Source organism: Sturnira hondurensis, unplaced genomic scaffold (assembly GCF_014824575.4).
Source record: "Sturnira hondurensis isolate 20B ecotype Veracruz unplaced genomic scaffold, ASM1482457v3 Scaffold0015509, whole genome shotgun sequence".
Taxonomy (NCBI): Eukaryota; Metazoa; Chordata; class Mammalia; order Chiroptera; family Phyllostomidae; genus Sturnira; species Sturnira hondurensis.
This window is the reverse complement of record NW_028088140.1, coordinates 12,014,742-12,033,671: the sequence shown is the minus strand read 5'-3', so window position 1 is coordinate 12,033,671 and position 18,930 is coordinate 12,014,742. Positions and strand designations below refer to the sequence as shown.

The 18,930-nt window shown below is 43.4% G+C and overlaps 1 protein-coding gene across 1 annotated transcript in view; it reads left to right on the top strand.

The window, feature by feature from the left end:
• Positions 1-13,933, top strand: part of WNT5B (Wnt family member 5B) — a 148,393-nt gene extending 134,460 nt beyond the window's left edge. Inside the window, exon 5 of the mRNA XM_037064792.1 lies at positions 12,541-13,933. Coding sequence (XP_036920687.1) covers positions 12,541-12,999 — 459 coding nt within the window. The 3' untranslated portion in view covers positions 13,000-13,933. The remainder of the gene's footprint in view (positions 1-12,540) is intronic.
• The last annotated feature ends 4,997 nt before the right edge of the window (positions 13,934-18,930 follow it).

The window sequence follows — 18,930 nt, the reverse complement described above, 5'->3', positions numbered from 1 at the left end:
AGGTCTCTTCTGAGAAATCAGCTGACAGTCTTTTCTCTTGTTGCTTCTAGGATTCTCTCCTTCATTTTTATCTTGGGTAATTATGATGTGCCTTTGTGTCCAACTTCTTTGGGACTCTCTGAACTTTCCGGACTTCCTGGAAGTCTATTTCCTTTGCCAGGTTGGGGAAGTTCTCCTTTATTATTTGTTCAAGTAAGTTTCCACTTGTTGCTGTTCCTCTTCCCCTTCTGGTACCCCTATAATTCGGATGTTGGAACATTTAAAGATGTCCTGGAAGTTCCTAAGCCTCTCCCCATTTTTTTGCATTCTTGTTACTTCATTCTTTTCTGTTTGGTTGTTTCTGTCTTCCTTCTGGTCCACACTGTTGATTTGAGTCCCAGTTTCCTTCCCATCACTCTTGGTTCCCTGTGCATTTTTCTTTATTTCACTTAGTGTAGCCTTCATTTTTTCATCTAATTTGTGACCAAATTTAACCAATTTTGCGAGCATCCTGATCACCAGTGTTTTGAACTGTGCATCTGATACGTTGGCTATCTCTTCATTGCTTAGTTGCATTTTTTCTGGAGCTTTGATCTGTTCTTTTGTTTGGGCCATTTTTTTTTTTGTCTTGACAAGTCTGTTATATAGTAAGGGGTGAAGCCTTAGATGTTCACCCAGGAGGGGTAACCCATGTCACTGCATTGTGACGCTGTATGTGGGGCAGGGGTCAGAGAGGGAACATTGGCACTTGCTTTGCTCTCTGCTGGCTTTCAGTCACTTCCCCTGCCACCCACAAGCAAAGTGGGCCCTTCTGGTGCTGAGTCTAGGGCGGGTTAGCATGTGTATGTTCTAGGACCCTGTGGGTCTCTCCAGCAAGCTCTCCTGTGAGTCTGAGTTTTTCTCACTGCCACCTCAACCCTCACAGGTGTTTTCAGTGGTTTGAGGCTTTATTTTCCAGGCTGGAACCCTGGGTTGCATGGTCTGTCTCACTCCATAATTGTTCCTCCCAGTTTATCTGTGTGCAAATGTGGGACCTCCTACTCCACTAGCCACCAGCACAGCCTTGCTGGCCAGCTGCAGCCTTACGCACCCTGCTCCACAATCCAGCTCTGGGTCCTCCAGCCACCACCTTGCCGAGAGTCCTCTCCTCGGGCCTGTCTCTTCCCCGCCTACCCATCTGGATGAGTGTGTCTTCTTTAACTCCTTGGTTGTCAGACTTCCATACAGTTCAATTTTCTGTCAGTTCTGATTGTTTTTCATTTTTTAATTGTTGTTGTTTTTCTTTTGGTTGTGTCAGAAGCCACAGTGTGTCTACCTACACCTCCATCTTGGCCGGAAGTCCTAGAATTTTTATGGTTTCAAGTCTCATTTTTTTGCACATATCAGTTTAGTTTTCCCAACTTTACCCCATTGTATGTTTTTGCCTCCTTTTTCAAATATTGACCTTACAGGCATGGATTTATTTCTGGGCTCTCTATTCTGTTCTATTGATTTATATGTCTGTTTTTAATGCCATTACCATGCTGTTTTGATTACTATGGCTTGTAGTACAGTTTCATATCAGGTAGCATGATTCTTCCAATTTTGTTTGTCATCTCAAGATTACTGTGGCTATTCAGGGCCTTTTCTGGTTCCATATAAATTTATGAATTATTTGTTCTAGTTCTGTGAAATACACCATTGGTATCTTGATAAGAATTGCATTGAATATAAATTGCTTTGGGTAGTATGGACATTTTAATGATGTGAATTCTTCCTATCCATGTATACACTTCCACTTATTTGTATCTTCTTCAATTTCTTTTTTTCAATGTCTTATAATTTTCTGAGAACAGATTTTATACATTCTTAGTTACATTTATTTCTAGGTATTTTTTAAAGATTTCATTTAGTTATTTTTAGAGAGATAAGAAAGGGAGGGAGAGCTGGCTGGTGTGGCTCAGTGGATTGAGTGCTGGCCTGCTAAACTGAAAGAAGAGAGGGAGAAAGAGAGGGAGAGAGAAAAGTTGATTGGTTGCCCCTCACATGTCCTTAACTGAGGACCTAGCCTACAACCTAGGTGTGTGCCCTGACCAGGAATCAAACTAGCAACCTTTTGATTGGAAACCAGTGTTCAGTCCACTGAGCCGCACCAGCCAGGGCCCTAGGTATTTTTTTGATGCAATTGTAAATGGGATTGTTTTCTTAGTTTCTCTTTGTGATGGTTCATTATTGGCATATAGAAATGCAACTCATTTCTAGATATTTATTTTGTATCTTGCTACTTTACTGAATTCATTTATTAGTTCTAGTAGTTTTTTGGTGGGAATCTTTAGGATTCTGTATATACAGTATCATGTCATCTACAAATAATGACAGTTTTACTTCCTTCTTTCCAATTTGGATGTCTTTTATTTCTTCTTATCTGATTGCTGTGGCTAGGACTGCTAGTATTGTGTTGAATAAGAGTGGAGAAATTGGGCATCCATGTCTTGTTCCTGATCTTAAAAGAAACTCTTTTAGTTCTTGCCCATTAAATATGATGTTGGCTGAGGGTTTGTCATAATGGCCTTTATTATGTTGAGCTTTGTCCTCTCCATTCCCACTTTGCTGAGAGTTTTTATTATAAATGGGTGCTGGGTTTTATCAAATGCTTTTTCTGCATCTGGTGATATGATCATGATTTTTTAATCCTCACCCAAGGACATGCTTATTGATTTCAGAGAGGGCAAGGGAGAGAGAAAGAGAGAGGGGGAGAAACATTGCTGTGAGAGAGAAACATTGATCGATTGCCTCTCACACATGCCCCAACTGGGGACCAAACCCACAACCTAGGTATGTGCCCTGACCAGAAACCAAACCAACGACCTTTCCATTTGCAGTACAATATTCCAATCAGCTGAGCCACACCATCCAGGGCTGATATAATCATGATTTTTACCCTTCATTTTGTTTATATAGTGTATCACATTTATTGATTTGCAGATATTGTACCAATGTTGCATCCCCAGAATAAATCCCATTTGATTGTGTTGTGTGATCTTTTTTAATGTATTGCTAGATTTGGTTTGTTAAAGTTTGTTGAGAATTTTAGCATCTATGTTTATCAGGGGTATTAGCCTATCATTTTTATTCTTTTTAGTGTCTTTATCTGGTTTTAGAATTTGGGTAATATTGGCCTCCTAAAATGAGCTTGGGAATCTTCCCTCCTCTTGAATTTTTGGAATAGTTTTAGAAGGATAGGAGTTAGTTCTTTGAATGTTTGGTAAAATTCACCTATGAAGTCATTCCGTCCAGGACTTTTGTTTGTTAGGAGTTTTTTGATTACTGCTTCAATTTTATTAGTTGTAATCTATTAGATTTTTTATTGTTCCTGATTTACTATTGGAAGAATGTTTCTAGGAATTTATCCATTTCATCCAGATTGTCTAATTTGTTGACCCATAGTTGTTGATAACGTTTTCTTACAATCCTTTGTATTTCTTTGGTGTCAGTTGTTACTTCTCTTTCATTTCTGATTCTACTTATTTAGGTCACTCCCTCTTTTTCTTAATGAGTCTGGTTAAAGAATTGTGTATTGTGTCTTGGCTGTTCAATTCCCAGTCAGGGCACATGCCTGGGTTGCAGGCCAGATCCCCAGTGGGGGCCATGCAAGAGGCAACCACATTGATGTTTCTCTCTCTCTCTTTCTCCCTCCCTTCCCATCTCCAAAAATAAATAAAATCTTTAAAAAAAAGAATTGTGTATTTTGTTTATCTTTTCAAAGAACCAGGTCTTGGTTTCATTGATCTTTTGTAATTTTTTAGACTCTATTTTGTTTATTTCTGCTCTGGTCTTTATTATTTCCTTTCTTTTACTAATTTTGGCCTTTGTTTTTTGTTCTTTTTCTAGTTCCTTTAAGTGTAGAGTTAAGGTATTTATTTGTATATATGTTCTTTGGCTACTCTATTCCCTATGCTGTAATTTATATCCCCATGACTATTCTGTAACTACCAATTTGTACTTCTTAATCCCTTCACTTTTTTCACCCATACCCCCAACACCCCTCCCATCTGGCAACCTTTCAAACATTCTCTCTATCATTCTGTTTCTGTTCTGTTTGCTTGTTTATTTTTTTAATTCAATTGCTGATAGATATGTGTTTAGTGTCATTTCATTGTTCATATTTTTTATCTTCTCCTCCTAAAGAAGATTCTTTAACATTTCATATAATGCTGGGTTGGTGATTATGAACTAATTCCTTTAGCTTTTTCTTGTCTGGAAAGCTCTTTATCTGCCCTTCCATTCTAAATGATAGCTTTTCTGGGTAGTGTAATTTTGCTTGTAGGTCCTGCTTTTATCACTTTGAATTTTCTTGCCATTCCCTTGCAGCCTGCAAAGTTTCTTTTGAGAAATCAGCTGACAGTTTTGTGGGGCTCCCTTGTAGATAACTAAGTTCTTTTCTCTTGCCGCTTTTAAGATTCTCTCTTTGAATTTAAGCTTTGGCATTTTAATTATAATGTGGCTTGGAGTGAGCCTCTTTGGGTCCACCTTGTTTGGGACTCTCTGTGCTTCTTGGACTTATGTGTCTATTTCCTTCAACAAGGTAGGAAAGTTATCTATCATTATTTTTTTCAAATAGTTTTCCAATTTCTTGCTCTTTCTCTTCTCCTTTTGGCATTCCTATGATGTAAATGTTGATATGCTTGAAGTTGTCCCAGAGGCTCCTTATACTATCTTTTATGGGGGGGTGGGGGGTATTTTTTTATTTGCTGTTCTGATTGGTTGTTTTTTGCTTCCTTGTGTTCCAATCACTGATTTGATTCTTGGCTTCATCCACTCCACTGTGGTTTCTCTGTAAATTGTTCTTTATCTCAATTAATGTATCCTGTGTTTCTAACTGGATCTTTTTAATACTGGTGAGGTCCTCACTAAGTTCCTTGAGTGTTGTTAGAACCAGTATTTTGAACCCTGCATCTGATAGATTGCTTTTCTCTATTATGTATTTTTCTCCTTGGTGTTTTTTTCTGTGTTTTCATTTGGGCCATGTTTCTTTGTCTGCTCATTTTGGCAGCCTCCTTATGTTTGTTTCTATGTATTAGGTAGAGCTTCCATGACTCCCTGTCTTGGTAGCATGGCCTAATGTAGTAGATGTCCTATAGGGTTCAGTAGCACAGCCTCCCCTATTACCCAAGCTGGGTAGTCAAGGTGTGCCCTTTGTGTGGGCTATGTACACTCTTCTCTTGTAGTTGAGCCTTGATTGCTATTAGCACATTCAAGGTCAGTGACCGCCTATGTTCTGACCAGGGTCACAGAGTACTAGGTACAAAGTGACCTGCAGGTGGTTGCTACTTGTTTTGGGATTGGAGGTACCCAGGAGAGGCTAAACTATGAACTAATGCTGGCTGCTGCTATGGCTGGCTTGGAACAACTTAGCAAGAAGTACAGGGCTTGCTGAAGCCAGATGCTGCTTGTTTCAGAATTTAGGAAAGTCTGAAGCATGAGTTAAGATAAGCCATTCACATGGGAAAGCCACTGGAAACAACTTGGGTGGGCTTGAAATATGGGTGGGGCAGGGCTTCAGTGAATGACCATGGTGGGGTGTCAGTGTAAGCCAGGTTGATGGAGTCAGATATGGGACTGTGTTGGGGGAGGGCCCAGAAAAGGAACAATGGCCTTTCTTCTGGGAGAAAACTGTCCTCCAGCTCTTGCCCTTCAATCAGATGCCAAACAGTTCATTTTTTCCCCATATGTTTCTTATGCTTTTTAATCTACTGCTCCAATACTGGAGCTCAGAGGGAGTAAGTCCAAGTAAGTCTGTGTGTGGGCCCTTTAAGAAGAACTGCCTGGGATTCCAGCAGTTTCTCTCTTCCACAGCCTCAGTTTCCACTGGTTTTTATAGCCAGAAGTTATGGGGACTTACCTTCCTCAAACTGGAACCCTGGGCTGGCAGGCCTGGTGTGTGGCTGTGACCCCTTGCTCCTGAGGTATCCCTCCCAATTTTTATTTGCCACACGTGGGTGTAGGACCAGCCCATTCTATGTCTCCATCCCTCCTACCAGCCTTGATGTGGTTTCTTCTTTAGTTCTGTAGCTGTAGGACTTCCATTCAGCTCAATTTCTGACATTTCTGAATGATGGTTATTTTGTAGGTTAGCTGTAATTTTTATGTGGTTTTCTGAAGAGGCAAGCTGTGTTTACCTGTGCCACCACTATGACTCTATAACATTTTTTGTAATACTGTTTTTGTGAGAATGAACTGCATTAGCTTTTTCTTGTCTGGGAAGCTCTTTATTTCTCCTTCAATTTTAAATGAAAGACTTGCTGGGTAAAACAGTCTTGGTTGTAGGTCCTTGCTTTTCATCACTTTGAAGATTTCATGCCAGTTCTTTTCAGCCGGAAATGTTTCTCGAGAGATAGCTGACATTCTTATGGGAGCTCCCTTGTATGTAACTGTCTTTCTCTATATGCTTTTCAGATCTTCTCTTTGTCTTTAACATTTGCTCTTTTAATGTTGATGTGTTGTGGTTTGGGCTTCTTTGGCTTCATCTTGTTTGGGACCTATGAACTTCCTGGACTTGTATGTCTTTTACCTTCTCCATGTCAGGGGAGTTTTCCGTCATTATTTCTCTATATACATTCTCAATCCCTTGCTCTTTTTCTTCTTCTCGTACCCCAAATGATACAAATGTTGTTATGCTTTGTGTTGTCCCAAAGGTCTCTTAAACCATCCTCACTTTTTTTTCTTTTTGCTGTTCTGATTGTGTGTTCTCTGCTACCTTGTCTTCCAAAATGCTGATTGATCCTCTGCTTCATCCAACCTACTGTTTATCCTTCAAGTGTTTCAGATATTGTATTTTTCAATTCTAACTGGTTCTTTTTTTATGGTTTCTGTGTCCTTTTTCATGCTTTTGTAGTTCCCACTAAGTTCCTTGAGCATCCTTATAACCATTTTTGTAAACTATATATCTAATAAATTACTTGCCTCCATTTCATTTAGGGTTTGTTTGTTTGTTTAGATTTCTCCTATTCTTTTATTTGGGATATGTTGTTTTGCCTCCCAAGTTTGGCTGCTTCTTGTGTTTCTCTGTATTAGGTAGATCCGTTACGAATTCCAGTCTTGGTAGATTTACCATATGTAGTAGGTGTTCTGTGGGACCCAGTGGCACAGTCTAATTGATCACCTGAACTGAGTACTCCCAGGATGACCCTTGCATAGATTATGGGGGCGCTCCTGTTGTAATTGGGTCTTGGCTGCTATTGACCCATTTGTGTGTGGGTTCTACCCTCAGGCTAGCTGGCTATGAGCGTCAACCCAGACCACATTGTATGAGCTGCTGTTGAGGTTCTGACCACACGAAGTGGAATTCAGTTCAGCAGAATCTGGTGCCTGCCTAGATCTTCCTTTGCATATGCCACATGTGAAGCTTAATGGATACTGCTTTTAGGTTGTCTGAAGCTGGCCACTGGGTGTATTGGTTATTGGACCTCTTGGGAGGGACTCTGGTGAAGTCCTATGCTGCAAGAGATGCTGCTGGTGACTGGCCCTGGGCATCCTGTTTGGAGCTACACAGCAATCCACAGTTTGTTACTGCCTTGGCTGGGCCTGTATGTGTGCAGTAAGGATCAATCTGCTCACCAAGTCTGGCTTTAACCAGCACTGGGCCCAGGGGAAGGTCATCAAAAGCTCCAAGGCATCCTGAGATCCACTTCCACCTGACCCTGCCTGCCAGCTGCCTCTTCATCTCAGTCACTAAAAAAGCCTTTGGTGGTGCTCAGGTTGGATGAAGTAGTTTCCCAGTGGGTCACTAGGTAGGGGCAAATGTGTTCACCAGATTGATACAGGTTCAAACTTGGTGCCAATGCTGGGTCTGAGGCCACTCAGCAAATATCTCTAGGTATACCAAGTTTAGCTGCCACCTTCTAGGTGCTCACATATCTTTGTGGTGGATTGGGGTCTTAGGGAGTCATCAGGGTGAGACCAGAAGAGTTTATCAGGCTCAAACAGAGCAAGATTTGGCTGTTTGGAGGGAAGGCTCTGCACCAGTGAGGTGTACAGGGAAAATGGTCCCCATCCTAGAACCACACACCTCAGCCTCCCAGATCCTGTCAGGAGCCCAATCTCAGCTGGGCATGGCTGCCAACTAGGAAGGTGAGGCTAGGAGAGCTCTGATGAGGGGGATGCTGGTCAGGCTTGGGAAAATGTAATGGGATTGGCCTCTGCCCCAGAACCACACAACTCAGTCAGTTCCAGATTCTGCTCAGATCTTTGCAGGGTAGAATCAGCAGTAGTTGGGAGAGTTGGGCCACCAGAAACCCAGAGAGTGGGGCAATCGGATCTATTGTGAGGGAGAGGCACCAGACAGGTTCATGGGAAAGTGGTAGCAATGACCCCCACTCCAAAGCCAGCCCACGTAGTCACTCATACCCCCCCCCCCCCGAGTCTGCTGAGATCTCTGCCTTCCAGCCCAGGCCACTGACGCCTCAGCAGGGTACAAGCTGCACAGGATGGGGTGAGAGGGAGTTCAGATAGTGGAAGTATTTCTGTCCTCCAAGCTCATGCTGCAGGAAAGGGAGAGCTCCACACAAGAAAGGTGGTGTCTGCAGTGTAGGAGAGGGATTCAGCACAGGAATTCTGGCTGCTTCCCTTCACCTCTCACTCCAGAGCCACAAACCTGTCTCTCCTCCCAGGATCCTAGATTACTCCACACTCCCTCTACCATTGCCCAGGGTGAGTGGCTGCAAATAAGATTTGGTGTGTTGGCACTTTAAGAAGGTACTTGCGGTTCCAGTAAGCTCCTGTCTCTTTCTGGCAGACAGATTTTTACAGCCACATGTTATATGGGTGCCTCTTTTTAGCTCTGGTTCTCTGGGCTGGAGAGCTCAGCTTGGGGCTGAGAACCCACACTTCTCAGACAGAACCCCCACAGCTGAGATATCCTCCTGGAATCTCAGCTGCCACCTGTAAGAGTTGGGCCAGCCCTTTGTATATCTCCTCCCTTCCTATTAGACTCACTGTGGCTTCTTCTGTAAATCCTTGGTTATAAGACACTGTTCAGCTAGTCTTCAGTTGGTTATTCAGTTTGCTTGCTCTATATTTTAATTGTAATTCTAGTTTGATCCTGAGAAAAGGTGAGTGTACACCCGCCTACTCTACCACCATCTTGGATCCCCTGAGTTGGGAATTCTTGTCCCTGTTTTTCACACTGTTCCCAGGGAACAGGCCTCAGCCATCAGTTATTATCTGAGGCCAGAGGCCTTCACGTCACACCTACACAAAAAGTTCCACAGAAAAAACTAAGTGATGGCAGGAATGGGAAATTCCCTGACCAGGTATTTCATAACCAGGTATTTTTTAATGGAATATCTAGGATTTGGTATCTTGACCACAGAATAAATCTTGAATGTACTTTACAAGAAATTTCTCTTGGCCTTTAAGAGTCTCTAGTGAATCAATTTTAGATCTTGATGGCAAGAGCAATGTGTTGATACTGCCTGGTCACTCAAGGGCTTCCAAGCATTTTCTAGTTAAAAAGCTGCCTAATCTGCCCTATCAGTTGGTTGAGCATTGTTCCACAAAGTGAAATGTCACCAGTTCAATTCCCAGTCAGGGCACATGCCTGGGTTGTGGGTTCAGTCCCCAGTTGGGGCACATGCTAGAGGCAACCAATCAATGTTACTCTCACATCAATGTTTCTGTCTTTCTCTTTCCCTTCTCCTCTCTAAAAGTAAAAAATAAAATCTTAAAAAAAAAAGAAAAAGTGGCCTGATCCATGTGATATGCCTGTCAGTTACCAAGCTCAATCACACCATCAGGGAGCATTGAAGAGGACTTAGAGGTTCACCAGGGGCGAGATGTAGAACTAAAAACATTTTTAAAAACATTGTGTTGCGCCCTGGCTGGTCTACACCAGCTCAGTGGATTGAGCGCGGGCCTGCGAACCACACGATAGCGGTTCGATTCCCAGTCAGGGCACATGCCTGGGTTGCAGGCCAGTTCCCAGCAGGGGACACATGAGAGGCAACCATACATTGATATTTCTCTCCTTCCCTTCCCCTCTAAAGATAAATAAATAAAATATTTAAAAAAAACATTGTGTTGCTTCTTCAGTTATCAGAAAGGGTAAAAAAATTGGGGTATCCCCCTCCCCCTTCTCCTGTAGGAGGAACTTATTCATTATCAATAGTAAAATATTTTAAAATCCAAATTCTATGTTTCTGCAGTGTCTTCCTTCTTAGAGGAAGGATGAAATGAATGTTTAAATAGGATCAGTGACACTCTTCCTCTTGGATTTGTTTTACTAAAATTTCTTTCCTGCCTTGGCTGGTGTGGCTCCATGGATTGAGTAGCAGCCTGCAAACTGATAGGTCACCAGTTCGATTCCCAGTCAGGGCACATGCCTGCATTGCAGGGCCAGGTCCCTCGTTAGGGGCGTGTGAGAGGTAACCAATGGATGTATTTCTCACACATTAATGTTTCCCTCCCTCCTTTTCCCTCTCTCTGAAAGTAAATAAATAAAATATTTTTAAAAAATTCTTTTTCCTTACTCTGTGAGGTCTTGCTTTCACTCTTTTTAGTCAAATCTTCCTAAGTGTTTGCTCTCAGTGGAGATGCTTACCCTCTTCCCTTAGTCAGTAGCAAGGTACACAGTTTTAGGCCTCTAATGCTTCCTCCTTCCAGCAGTGCCAGATGCCTGACCTCCCTGTCTAAACCAAGGGCCATTTCCTGAGGAATGTCAGGTTCCAGCTCAGACCTGGGGATTTGTGCCAGAAGGGTAATTGCAGGCTGTCTTTGAAGTGCCCTTTGGAATGGGGTATTGGTTCCTTTATGTCTTGGGCCTGGAGATGCCTGCCAAGTGTGGGAGCCTTTAACCTTGGGGAGGAGGCTGCCTTCCTTCTTCCCCCTAAGCTGTTTTTAAGCCCCAAGACTGAGTGCAGAGGTGCTAGACATTCTCAGTCCCTTCTGGGTGGCCCCAAACAGGTCACTGAGGCCCTCTAGAACTTCAGTTTTTCCATTATGAAATGGTGGGAATAATTCCATATAAAAAAAAACCCATCAGGAAGAATTTTCACAACAGTAATATAATGAGGTACCTGCAGTGATATCTGCATAGTGCTGAATAAAGACACAATCTGGGCCATCTTGAAAAGAAATCTGAGAAAAGCGCTTGAGAGATGAGTCCCTACTCAGTGGTGGCTGTAACCGTGGCGTAGGAAATTGTTCTGTGGTGGGCTCGCACTTTTATCCTGCTGTTGGCACCCTGTGCCTGCAGCTAGGGGTATTTGACACAATACCTCAGTATACTTTCATTATAAAGCACTTTGTAAACAGCTTCTGGTCTACTCTTTTTTTTTTAAAGATTTTATTTATTTTTAGAGGGGAAGAGAGGGAGAAAGAGGGGGATGGAAACATTGATGTGCAATAGATACAGCAATTGGTTGTCTCTTATGTGCCCCCAACTGGGTACCAGGCATGTGCCCTGACTGGAAATCAAACTGTCAATCTTTCAGTTTGCAGGTCAGCACTCAATCCACTGAGTCATACCACCCACACCTGGTCTACTTTGGCTTTTACATTTTGATCTGGGATAACCCAACTTCAAATCCATTCCACATTGTTGTGATTCAGTGACTTCAGGGTAGATTTGATTTCAGATGAATCACCCCTACAGATGGACCCACCAGCCTGCTGTTCCATTGCATGGGCCATGCTCCTCTCCCTCCACTGTCAACCCCTCTCCCATGGGTATCAGATGTGATGTGGTCTATGGTAAGGCTCCTGATGACTCTATGGCATTAATGACCATTGAATTCTTTATTATTATTATTCTTTTAATTTTTAGTTATTTAGCCCTGGCTGGCATGGCTTAGTGGATTGAATGCCGGCCTATGAACCAAAGAGTAGCCAGTTTGATTTTCGTCAGGGCACAGGCCTGGGTTGCAGGCTGGGTCCCCAGTAAGGAGCGCATGAGAGGCACCTACACATTGATTTTTCTCTCCTCTCTTTCTCCCTCCTTTCTGAAACCTTTCTCTAAAAATAAATAAATAAAATCATTAAATAATACAATGTTTTATTTGTTTGCTTGTTTAATTAAAATGACTTTTAAATTCATAGGGTATGTGTCAGGATTGGGACAGCTTTGGCTAACCAGGGCCCTGCCAGCAGTTTCTATTACAGGCTTACCTGTGTCGACTGGATAAACAGAACCGACTGGATTCTGTTTTCTTCCTGGTGTTCCACATCATGTGAAAGCTGGACACATTTTGTTTGGTTTTATTTGTGTTTTTTTTTTAAGATCAAGATAGAAATTCATTGTGACAAATTTCAAGTAATAAGAAATGGGGAAAGTAGGATATGCAAGCACCTCATGCCGCCCTCGTGGCGGGTCAGGCTACTGCATGCCTTGCCAACATGTTTAATTGTAAGGCCCCCTTAACTGCTGTCAGTGTGAGCAACTGAGGATCCTGGAAAGATTGTTGTTACAGTTGAAAAACTCCTCCTCCTCTCCCGTCAGCCCTGTTCTGCCTGTGGCCCATCTAGCCACCGTCTTGACATCTTCCATCAAGGGCTCTCTTTCTTATGTCCTTCTTTCTCCTCCCTCAGGCTGTGTATAAGATGGCAGATGTAGCCTGCAAATGCCATGGCGTCTCTGGGTCCTGCAGCCTCAAGACCTGCTGGCTCCAGCTGGCGGAGTTCCGCAAGGTGGGAGACCAGCTAAAGGAGAAGTATGACAGCGCCGCCGCCATGCGCATCACCCGCAAAGGCAAGCTGGAGCTGGTCAACAGCCGCTTCAACCAGCCCACCCTGGAGGACCTGGTGTACGTGGACCCCAGCCCTGACTACTGCCTGCGCAACGAGACCACGGGCTCCCTGGGCACCCAGGGCCGCCTCTGCAACAAGACCTCAGAGGGCATGGACGGCTGTGAGCTCATGTGCTGCGGCCGTGGCTATGACCAGTTCAAGAGCGTCCAGGTGGAGCGCTGCCACTGCAAGTTTCACTGGTGCTGCTTTGTCAAGTGCAGGAAGTGTACGGAGGTCGTCGACCAGCACGTCTGCAAGTAGCTGGGGCCACGCTCCTGGCCTCCTCTCCACTCTGCCTCACAGAAGATTATATTATATAAATATATATAAATATATTTTATATTTGTATAAATGAATGGATGGGTAATAATTAAAAGAAGAAAATGGAAAAGAAAAGCCTATTTAAGAGACGTTAAAGATCTTTGAGATTTGGACTTTGCTGGTTCTCAGCTCTCAGGGGGTGGGACAAAGGTCATCCCCTTTCTCTAGTGGTGACTCTCAGGATGTAGGGACTTGGGAATATTCTCTGTCTATCCATTATCCCTTGAGGAGAGAGGTGGTGGTTAGGTGAGAAGATGATTCTGTCTGGAAGTCTGGATGGAGCTTTCGCTAGGTAGATGACTGGACTTGACTTCAGCCTTTGGGCCCAGAGGCCCTATGGAAGGCAGCAGGAACTCAGCTTAAACCTTGAAATCTCCAGGGTTTCGCCCAGAACATTGACGGGCTCTGTGAAAGGGCCAGTGCTTTCCTGCCTTTTTATTTTTGTGCATACTTGCAGACATGAGGAGCGGCCCAGTGTTGTCTTTGACCATGACTCCAAAAGGACCCACACGTCCCTGGCCTGTCTTTTCAGGGAGAATTACTGTCCCTCCACAGTTCACTGTCACCTGCTACAAGTTCCCTGCACCAGGAGGAAAGGGGCACTTGGACCTGACATGTTAGGAAAGACACGAACTGAGTATTTGTGCCTGAGCTGCAGAAAGCTGGGCATGTAACTAGACTGAATGAATGTTGCACTGTGCTCCCACCCAGGGAGGGGAACCTTGTGATGCTGCTGCTGTCACTTCCTCCATCAGTGGAGGCCTCATGCATGACAGGATGCATACCTAGGTCAGGCTTGGCCAGCTTGGCATGGTCTCTTCATCTCTGCCCCAGATGTACAGTTTCTCTCTGACATTAAATACCCTTCATTGAAGTTTCTCTCCCTTTCCTTATTCGGACACATGATTACCTTTTATGAGTCTCCTCTTATTTTGACCTAATCCTTAGAGCCCTGATACGTGGTATACATATGAAAGAGGGTAAGGAAATTGAGACATTTCAGAGCTCTAGTTGGGTAATCAGAGGCAGGAACAGGAGGATGTTAAGAGAATTGAATAGGGTAATGCATTTAAGTGCTGTCCCCAACGGCCAACACAAAGTTAAATACTCAATAAATGGCCCTGGCCAAGTAGCTCAGTTGGATGGAGTATTGTCCCATACACCAAAGGTTGTGGGTTTGATTCCTGGTCAGGGCACATACCTGGGGGTGGGGGTTTGATTCTTGGTTGGGGCATCTATCAGAACCTGAGGTTTCTCTCTCACATGGATGATTTTCTCTCTCTCTCCCTCCCTTCTTTTCTCTCTAAAATCAATAAACAGCCCTGGCTGGTGTGGCTCAGTGGATTGAGTGCCAGACTGCGAACCAAAGGGTTGCCAGTTCGATTCCCAATCAGGGCATATGCCTGGGTTGCAAGCCAGATCCCCAGTCGAGGGGGTGCACAAGAGGCAACCAGTCATGTTTCTCTTCCTCTCTTTCTCCCTCCCTTCCCCTCTCTAAAAAATATAAATAAATAAAATATTTTTAAAATAAATAAAATGAAATTAATAAACATCAGGTAAAGATTAAAAACTCACTAAGTGGTAGCTATTAATATTACTATTATTAACAAAAGAATTTGGAGATATAAGTGTAAGCCTCACCTTTACCTACCCTTTCCCTTCTTCCTCCATTTACAGCCTACTGAGTTAACTGTGGTTTGTTTCCTGTCCTCAGAAGAGCACAGGCAACGGGATGCTCCTTGCAGGATTCTGAATGTAGCCAACTCCAGGTTTGGACTTCAGTAGCGGGGGCCAGTAAGAGACTGTAAGACAGAACCCGGGGTCCAGGGAGGGGGCTGTTGTATTCAAGAAAAGGAGGAAGCAGTTACTAGGAGAGACATTGATCCTGGCTACGCTGGAGTAACCAGCCTTCAGGTGAGCCAGTAACCACATAAAGACCAGTTTTGTCCTAGAAAAGTTTATTTATGGGAAAATAATGGAATTATGGGACTAACTTGAGTTGTAATGAACAAATAATCCTGCAAAATAATCTAAAAGAGCTTATTCTGCCTGAGTTTATCCATGGCCATATATACTACTTGTATCTTTAGTATCTGAAGAGGAATCTTCTGACTTGACATCAAAGAATATCAGATGTAGGGTTATTTTAACAGTAACTGGTCTTCACATTGTTACTCAGACTCTTTTGGTTAACATTGTCAAGATGGGTAGTTCACAAAAGAAGGTGCTTGAAGTCAGCTGGACTGCAAATGATCAAAACCATGTCTATGGCTTCAATTAGTTGGCATTTAACCAAATAAACTAACGGGCCACATGGACCGGTGGTGATAATGCGGGTTCTGAAACACTGGCTGGCATTATTGCTCTTTACCGCATCACTTGAAGAGGCGAGGAGAGGAGGGAGAGTTTCTTTACATCAGGTGCTCAAAGTGTTTAAGAGCTGAAATGCAATTTGTCCTTACAAACTACAGGAAATTAGTTGAGAGTGACTTGTCCACAATCCTAAAAAGTGTTTTCTGTGTTCATGAAGGGAGATGGGCCATCCCTATTATGTTGAGGTTTTCCAGCAGAGCCATGGCAAGGGATGGGGTGAATATTGAATGTGTCTTTCTGGCATGGGGAGCAAGTCATATGTTCAAACACCAGTGTGATTGTTGTATCCACTGATAACCAGGGTTAGGAAACACTTAATTTTCAGTGTGGGTTGGGATGAAGTTATACTTGCTGTCACATGCTTGTTAAATCCTGATAAATTGGCAGCTGTCTGTGAAGTGACCTGTAATGCTGTAGGCACGTGGCTGCAGAATATGGAGACCAACCTAAAAAACTTAGGTCTGCGTGGGGCCATCAAAGTTTTGAGCGGAGACAGAATGTGGCAGTCAGCTCTCCACGGGTAAGGACCTCCACCCCTTGAGTAGTTCCCAAACCTTAGGGTGTTATAAAAATGCGGAGGCCTCCAACACCAGAAATTCTTGTTCAGTTGGCCTGGGTTGGAGCAGGGACTATTGTCTGCACCTTTCACAAGGACCTGAGACAACATGCTGGTGGTCCAGAAACTGCACTGGACCTCTTATCATTAGAGCCAGCCCAAGATCTGCAAGGAGGCAGGTCCTGCGGGCCAGCCCAGGGCTCTGGACTGTCCTGTGCAGGATCCCCGTACCTATAGATTATTGTTAACATATTGTCTAATGGAAAGATCATTGCATTGAATGTAATGCCTGGACCAAGCAGTCCTGGCCACTCTGGGGAGCCTTTCTGATGAGAAGAGCAAGGGCATCTGGCACAGAGCAGAACTGACTTGCCTGGGGACATTCCATCTCTATCCTCTTCCTGGGACTGGTATGGGGAGCCTGCAGATCCATTATGACTATAGTAAGGAAGTATTTGCTTAGCTGTTTGTGTGTATTCACCTTGTCTTCAAGATAAAGTTAGGAGAAAGGTATGCCTGACTGTCTCCATTTAAGAGTAGATGAGAGGGTAGGAAGGCAGTCACAGCTGGAGTTAAGACCAGGACAGGCCTCTTCACAAAGGTGTTTTAATGAAAGTCTAAAGAACTTGTGTTGGAAACCTTGATTTGCAGAACTCAGTGGTCAACCACTCTTCATTCTTCAATGTGAAAACAAAACTTGCTACTTCTGTTAAAACCCTAAGTTGGTTATTGCTTCTGAAATTCTGACCTGCTTCCTATCTTAAATCATTTTTATTATTTTTTTAGAGAGAGGGAGGGAGGGAGTGAGGGGGAGGGAGAGAGAAAGGGATTTATTGTTGGTTTGTTTTTCATTTATTGATTATTTCTTGTATGTGCCCTGATGGGGATCAAACCTGCAACTTTGGTGTACTGGGACAATGCTGTAGTCAGCTGAGCTACCCAGCCAAGGCTTATATCATTATGTTCTTATTTAAGCTTTGTCATGCCCTGGAGTTCCAAGAACTAGCAACACATCTTTAATGGAATTTACTCCACAAGACGTAGCTGTTATGGCAGCAATAGCATATCAAAAAAAAAAAAATGCCTATTTCTTGGGCAGAGAGCCACAACCATCCTGAAAGAGTGGGGGAAATAGTCATTTCTGTTTTCAAATAGGCTCTGATGCATTGCCAGCCTCCACCAAACTGGTCATGTGTATTTTGGAAGCCCTCTGCACATATGTGCACACGGACCTGAAGGGGTGTAAGTGTGTGCACATACACATCCATTCAATGCACACAAGTATGAATGTTTTTCATTAGCTTTGGAAGGGAGATGGAGAGGTACTTGAGGCACGCAATATGTAAAAAATATGAAATAACTCACTGCTTCTGACTGAGATGCTGCAGAACATGAATTCTCTGTCTTCATTGGAAATCCCTGCTCTCTGGTTGGCTAGTGATGACAAGGTTCATATCTCCAGAGGCGTCCTGGGGAGGTGAAAGGGCCACCTGAGCTGTGAGTTTTAAGTATTATGGTTGGTCCTTTATTATATAAGAATCTCTGCATTGTATTTCTACTAATACAATAAATAAAGGAAGTAAAGGGTGCTTTCATTCCTGATTTTAAATAAGCACTATGGGTAATTTTCCCAAAGTAAGAAGATTTTAGCCCACATAGGAGGGTCAGACAATATGAAAGACGGAATCCCCACACAGTTAACTTTCTAGATTGCATGAAAATTTGGGTGTTCATCATGGTGGTTATCCATATTCTTTGCTTTCTCCTTCCTGCTGCCTGTCTTTTGGTTTCCACTTGGTTCATTTGCAGAATTCCAGAGGCAGCAACAGAAAATGGAACCAAATGAGTCAATTCAGGCTTTCTAAGTGGTACTGACAAATAACTGAGTGGGAGAGGGGTGGCTAAAATTAGATTTTGAAATTACCTGTAGATTGAATTTGTCATGTGTGTTATCTGTTGCCCCCCATGATAACCGGCAATAGACTGAAAGCTGCCCTCAGTCCAAGTGGACAGGAAGCTGCAGTATCAGGAGAGTTTGCTCAAGTGGCGCCTTCCAGCAAAGCATCAGAAGGGACCCTCAGCATTTGCACCAAGATGTAAGAAAAAAGACACCGTAGAAAGGCCAGCCTTTTAACCCAATGTTACTTTAAAGTCAAAAGGACTGTGTACTGTTTTAAGTGGCTCTGATCCTCTAATACATCGTCTAAGACTTGGAGCTTATGCTCTACTTTTTGGGTCAACCAGCCCTTTAGTTGGTACCTGATTTGAAGTTACCTCTTCTCTCATATGTCTACTTTATTTCCAGAGACCTTTTTAGTAGAAGAGAAGTCTCATAAAGGAAGGAATTTTTAAAAATCTCTTTTGTTCCCAGCTATGTCTCCTAGAATGTGCCTAGCACAGAGAAAGTATTCAATGAGTACTTGCTGAATGAATGGATGAATGATGATTCTCATGGAACAGATGAGGAATTGCAGGATAAGGAAATTAACTCTGGTTCACTGTGAGGTGTGTCCTCGAAAACTTGCAAGTAACAGAAATTGGTTTGAGCCAGCTTAAAAGCAGAGAGGTATTATAAGTGCTTAGGAGAGTCTGTTAGACCGCAGGGTCTTCGGGAACTGACTGAGACACCTGCCTTACTCCCCCGTCCCTCTCTCCCCTGTAGTTGGCTTCCTTCTGTGTCTCTGCAGACTAGCTTCCTCTGCTCCTCACGGTAGGAAACAGGGCAGTGAACAGCTTTGGAGTTAGCTGGCTACAGTTCTAGCCATGGAAGTGACTCAGAATCTCTCCTGATCCTTGTTCCAAATTTCCAGGGAGGAGCACCCCCCCAGGCCAGGGCTGTCTCCACCATCCTGCAGTAATTCAAGTCAATGAAGTGGAGGGGTGGCTCTGTCCTTAACAATTCCTCTGCTGATGGTTAGATCAGAGAATCCAGCTGGTTTTTG